The 6000-nt window shown below is 53.0% G+C and overlaps 1 protein-coding gene across 2 annotated transcripts in view; it reads left to right on the forward strand.

Annotated features, from left to right (window-relative positions):
• PSMF1 (proteasome inhibitor subunit 1) overlaps nt 1-2372 on the forward strand; it is a 31367-nt gene extending 28995 nt beyond the window's left edge. For both annotated transcript variants that reach the window (XM_056107837.1, XM_056107838.1), the window contains exons 5-7: nt 314-367; nt 1459-1617; nt 2217-2372. In XM_056107837.1, coding sequence (XP_055963812.1) covers nt 314-367; nt 1459-1617; nt 2217-2268 — 265 coding nt within the window. In that variant the 3' untranslated portion in view covers nt 2269-2372. The remainder of the gene's footprint in view (nt 1-313; nt 368-1458; nt 1618-2216) is intronic.
• The last annotated feature ends 3628 nt before the right edge of the window (nt 2373-6000 follow it).

The raw sequence follows: 6000 nt of genomic DNA on the forward strand, positions 1-6000 counted from the left end.
TGGTTGGTTTAGGAACTTGAGAAAAGTGCAGTTAAAATACAGTTTATCAGGAATTCAACACTGTTGATCTTCATATCTGTCCTCGTGTTGGCATCCTCCAGCAGCTTTTCCTGGCACTGCCATCGCACTGTTGGGGGCACTGTGCCAGGGGCCACTCCCCACTCTTCCTTGGCAGCAGATTCTAGCGGGCTTTCCCCTCTTCCCCACTGACTGATGGTGCACTTGTGACCCCATGGCCTCCGCTTGGGGCCTTGGGGAGCCCAGGCGCCTGGCGGCTGTGGGACGTGCACTAATTGTTCCTTGTTTGTTTCAGGTGTGATCCCCTGGGCCCGTTTGCTGTCGGGGGAGAGGACCTCGACCCCTTTGGGTGAGTGCTGCAGGCGAGGTGGAGTAGGCTTCTCCTCCCCAGCACATCTGCTAATTTTAGAGCTTTTCGTCAGTCTTCCTGGGGGCGCTGGGGAGGAGACGGGGGTTGCTGCACAGCTGAGAACCCATTGCTATGAGCAGAGCAGGGGAGAACCCCGATTGCGCCCACTGCTTTGTTCCTCTCAGGGCCCGCCTGCCCAGGTCACACCCGCAGCCCTCCCTGAGATCGATGAACACTACGGGGCTGGCCAGGTGCAGACCAGAGACACACAGGACCAGAGAGATAGGACAGTGTGCGAGGCACTTGCCGTGCATGCAGCTGACTCATGTGTTGATCCCTGGCACCCCGTGTAGTCCCCCGGGAGAGATCCCAGAGTGCAGAGCCAGGAATAAGCCCTGAGCACCACCTGGTATGGCTCCAAAGCCAGAAGATAAAAATCAAATGAAATAAAGCACACACACTGTTCTGGTGACCCTCAGGCCGGCAGCATGGGCTGTTCAGAGGTCTCCAGTTCCCATTAAACTCGGCAGCTCCGGTCATGCTCCTGACTGTTACTACAGTCTGGACTACACGCAGTCTTCTCAGGATGACTCAGGCTAGAGTCTAACCTCTGCTCACCTGAGTCTTCAGTGGCATTTGAACAGCGACTTCAGCGTGGTGGCAGGTCACATCAGTTCATTCATCGAATTAGGAGTCCTGCTGGTGTGCCTGGGTGGAGCAGTGCTCCCCGGGCTGCTGTGCACTCTGAGGCAGCAGCACAGCAAACGTGGGAATTGTCTCAGCCATTGTAGTCTTTGCACCCAAAGCCGTGCCCTCAGAGCCTTGTAGTTTTGTGCCCGCTGGGCAGTTCGGGGCACCCATTGTAGACCAGTGTCTCCTTTGATGGTGGGACGTGGTGGGACTCGCAGTTCCCAGGCTTAGAGCTCACAGAGCTAAAAGTGCGGCTCATGCGTGCCATCAGGTGCGCTCGTGTCCTGCTGGCCCCAGGCAGCCTCTGGAAGGCCAGCCCAGCCACCAGCTACCCTCCCCCCAACCCCCACCCCCGCCTGCCTCCTTGCCCTGCTCACTCACTCTCATTCTCCTCCTCTCAGGTGCCGGAGAGGCGGCATGATAGTGGACCCCCTGCGATCTGGCTTCCCGAGAGCACTTATCGACCCATCCTCTGGTCTCCCCAACCGGCTTCCTCCAGGCGCTGTACCACCCGGAGCCCGCTTTGACCCCTTTGGGCCCACTGGCACTAGCCCATCCGGGTAGGTATCATTCGGCCCTGATGGCAGTGAAAAGACCCTGGCCATGGGCACCACTGTCCCCTGTGCCCTGCCCTGCTGTGGGGTCTCCCGGGGGCCTCTTAGGGCTCTTCATCCCTAACTGCCACCTTCCCCTGGCTCCGCCCAGCAAGGAGGCAGAACTCCTTTGTCCGTGCCCTGAGAAAACAGCACTGTCCACATTTCAGAGGTCAGCGTCAGGGCCTGAGAGATGAAATTGCTTCTCCAGTATGCGAGGATCCGGATTCAAACCCAGAACCCAGGCTGTCTGGCTTAGGGTTGCATGCTGTATAGTGCCATGAATTGGGGCCAGGGAGACTGTAGAGCAGCTCAGGCACTTGCCTGCACACAGCTGACCAGGGTTGAGTCCCCAGCACCACATATATGGTCCGCTGAGCACAGCCAGGAATGATCTCTGAGCACAGAGCAGGAGTAAGCCCTGGATGTGATCTTCACCCCCAACCCCCGCCCCCAAAATTGACCCAGCACATCATCCCAGAGGCAGGCTCTCTCTGCTCCAAGCCCTGCCTGCCTGTCTGCCGGGGCCCTCCATTCCTCCTCACCAGCCCCTCTTTCCCTTCCAGACCTAACCCAGATCACCTGCCCCCACCGGGCTATGACGACATGTTCCTGTGAAGGCCTCAAGAATGTAACAGCCCAGCATTCCTTCCACTCTCCTGGAGCCGCTGCCACCGGCCGCCTCAGCACTCGTGTCCTGGTGGGCTGGGGTTGCCTCCCCACCCCCGATCAGACCCAAGACACCCGCTGCCACGTGCCACCTGGCTGCACCTAGGTCCCAGAGAGAGATCCTGCATCTCACTAGGCGCCAGCTCCTCCCCACTCCCCATGGGAGAACTCTGGCAGCAGTATGCCCTCTACCCGAAGTGATCCTGGTTGCAGCGCTATAAGAACAGAACGCATTTTGGATGCTATTATTAAGAACCAAATGTCAATACAGAAATCGTGTTGCCAGTCTCCCACTTTCCTTTCTTGCTCAGCTTCCAGCTGTGAGACGTTAGAATCTTAGGAGTCCACATGACTTCTCCCACCCAGGGCCCATTTCTTTTCAGGCCCCTTCCCAGCTTAAGTAACTCCTTCTCACTGAGGTCGGTCCCAGTGTGGCTGCACGGATAGACACGAGTGCCTGGAAACCCCATAGGCCACCACAGTGACTTTCACAGAGGCAGGCACTGACTGTGCAGAAGACCGCGTCATGCTGATGGGCAAAAGCGTCCACTTCAGCCCCAAGCCAGGCATCTCTGTCCATCCTGGGCCGTGGCAGTCGATAACAAGTATTAAATAGCAGACATGAAGGCCAGTCTCATTCCTGCTGTTTGCCACTAAGTGAATTTAAGAAAGCCCCTTTCCTTCCCAGGGCCTTTTTTGCCAGCTTATAAAATCTCTCCTGCTCTAAAATGTTGGTCCTGCTTCTGTCTGTGACAACCCCTGAGACCTGGGGCCAACGGGAAAGTGTGAAGGCTCAAGGCTTGGTGCCATACTTACCTGCTGAGTTTATTACTCTGTGCCACTTCTCCCTGGGGTCCACACAGGATCCCTGTCTCCATCCAGTGTGCTGGGGAACTTCGGGAGGAGCAGGAGGCCCAGCCTGCAGGAAGGTGTGTCTGCCCCAGGGAGCCCCAGCCCCAGAAGCCTTGTCCTCTCTCCAGGCCATCTGACCTTGAGCCTTCTCCAGAATCCCTTTCAGACAGAGGCAGAGGCATCAAGGCAGTAGTCACCATCACGCCATAACTAACATTCCAGCCACAGGAGGGCCCTGGCTCTCTGGCGGGGGCCCCCCAGCAGCACCCATGCATTCCTGAGCCCCCCTCTGCTCTGCCCAAGACGACTCCAGGGAGCTACAGTGACACAGAGGCCCAGGAGGAGCCCACGATGAATAGTTGACCTGGGTGGGGGTAACTCTCATGAACAGACTTCCTGGGCTTTTCTGGAAAACCCCATCTCAAGTACTGATTTAATAAAAGACTGCCAACAGGTCCTGACACCTCTGCTCTGGAGAAGGACCCCCAGAGGAAGCAGTGTGACCACCAGAGTCTTCAGACCTCAAACGCCAGCAATGAGTGGAATATTTGTTTGGAAACTGGGTCATGCTGCTGCTTAAAGAACTTAGGACAGTTTGTTCATGGAAACATCTTTATTTTAGAAGGGAGCATTTAAAGGAACATCAGGCCAGGGACCAACCAATAAACAGCGAAGGAAAATAACTTTTGGAACCCCGATTCAAGAAAAAGCCCAAGATTGAAACCATAAATTCTGCCCCTTGCATCATGTCGTTGCAAAAGTTGTACAGATTAGTCCTCCTTGTTTCTGCTTCCCCAAAGCAGAAACTAGTGATTCATTTGCAGAATCAGCCTTTTTTTTCTACATGAGCCTCCTTGCATCAAGGACACTGAGGAACCTGATCTTTCCTTTTTATGTGGTAGCATGAGGGGAGGGAAGGGGCCCTGCAAACACACCCAGGTTCAGCCGTTCTCTCCTTCCAGAAGCCATTCACCAGGCAGCGAAGGGGAATGGTTCAAGTATATGTTTTCTGGAACTCAAAAAGTTGTAGCCTCAGCAATAAATATCAACCTCTCTAAAAACAAACAAAAATAGCCAATTAGCTTTATTGGGCTTATATAATTCCCATGCCCATTATGTCTGCCCTTTATATAGTGGGCTAATCGGTGGTTCTCAGTCTATACAGTACTCTATTCATCGCCATGTTTAATTCCTGGACATTTTCACCACCCCCAGAACAAAACCCCACATCCATTAACAATTAGCAGCACTCCCCCACTCCTCCCGGCCACAGTCAACTATGAATCTACATTCTATAGCTATTCTGAACATTTCTCAGTAGAATCACACAATATGGGGCCTTTTGTGTCTGGTTTCATAACATTTTTATAGCATTCGTCCATGTTGTATCTATCAGTATTCCCTTTTATGGCCAAATAGTATTTGATTGTATGCAGTATACACCATATTTTCCTTATCCATTTACCAGCTGGTGGACCATTGGATTGTGTCAACTTTTGAGCTATTATGAATAACGCTGCAGTGAACATCTTTGTTTGTGTGTGGACATGTTTTCTGTTTTCTTGGGTACAGAGCCGAATAACTGGGTCAACTTGAGGTGTGACTCTTTGAGGTGTAATTTCTTGCAAGACTTTCCCACAGCAGCTGCACCATATTTTTGTTTTGGTTTTTCCATTTCCCCTGATGGGGTGCAAAGATTTCAGTTCTTTCTCCGTCTTCAATACTTGGTACTCCTAAATACAGCCATTCTAGTGGGTGTGACGTATCTCATGGTCTTCTGTTTTTTTAATTTTTAAAGGAATTTTGGCTTAAGCCAAGAGAGCAGAGCCATTCGCCCCTGGGAAGCAGACTGTGGCTTTGCTGCTGGGATGCTCATAATGGTGGGCCAGTCACTGCAGTTGAGTCTGACCCTAGGGAGAGATTCTCGGTCAGCTGTGATACAGGAAAGGTCCCATCTGCCAGGGATGTTAGCACGACTTTCCCAGGTCTAGTGAGTTTCATGGCATCACTTAAATGGTTCTGAAATGTCCTGGTTCATCCAGTGATTTATAGGTCTGGTTTAAATACTTGCAGTGTTGGTGGTGCCACTGAAACAACTGGGCAGCACCAACATGTCCACTGAGTTGTTCCTTGGCTTTCCCTGTGTTCACAGCTGACCCGTGTTTCCTATTGGATTGAGCTACCCATAACCCACTAGCAAATCACAACCTTCCAACACTGACTCCAAGGATACGCACTCAAAATGAAGCCTGTCTTCCTGCAGGGGCTCATCACTAGAAATGAGTGATGAGAAGAACCCATTGGTCCTTTGAACCCCAACTTCCCTGGGGCCTCACTTGCACTCTCCTGTCATTAATGACATGTTATGGTCCAGGCCTCTGCGCAGAGGCTGCGTCAGCAGCTGGCAGTGGGATCCCCCTCACCTTCTAATCTTGTCTGCTTAAGCAGTTTCAGTAAGATGGGTCCCACATCTGGAGGGTGGGGAGGCTCCCTTCATGTACAGCCTCCGCTCTTCCTGTCATTACAATGCCATGGGCAGCTATTTTCCAGTCATGGGGAGATTGCAAGGTAAGCCAATCCCAGCTCTGGTTTGTCCCAGGATACCACCAGGCACAGCCCAAATCCCTACAGCTGCGCTACACTGAAGGTGGGGAAAAGGCAGGGCTGGTGGTAAGGATGTCACCAAGTGACAAAGGACGGTGAGCCCTGGAATGCAGGCAGTGATCTGGGCTGAGAATACCCCACAAGTGGCAGGGCAGTACTAGACCCATGTCCACCGAGGCAGGTGGCACAGTGGAGGAGAGACTTTATCCCAGGCAAGGTGTTTGG

The sequence above is a fragment of the Sorex fumeus genome, unplaced genomic scaffold (assembly GCF_029834395.1).
Source record: "Sorex fumeus unplaced genomic scaffold, SorFum_2.1 ptg000178l, whole genome shotgun sequence".
In the NCBI taxonomy this organism is placed as follows: Eukaryota; Metazoa; Chordata; class Mammalia; order Eulipotyphla; family Soricidae; genus Sorex; species Sorex fumeus.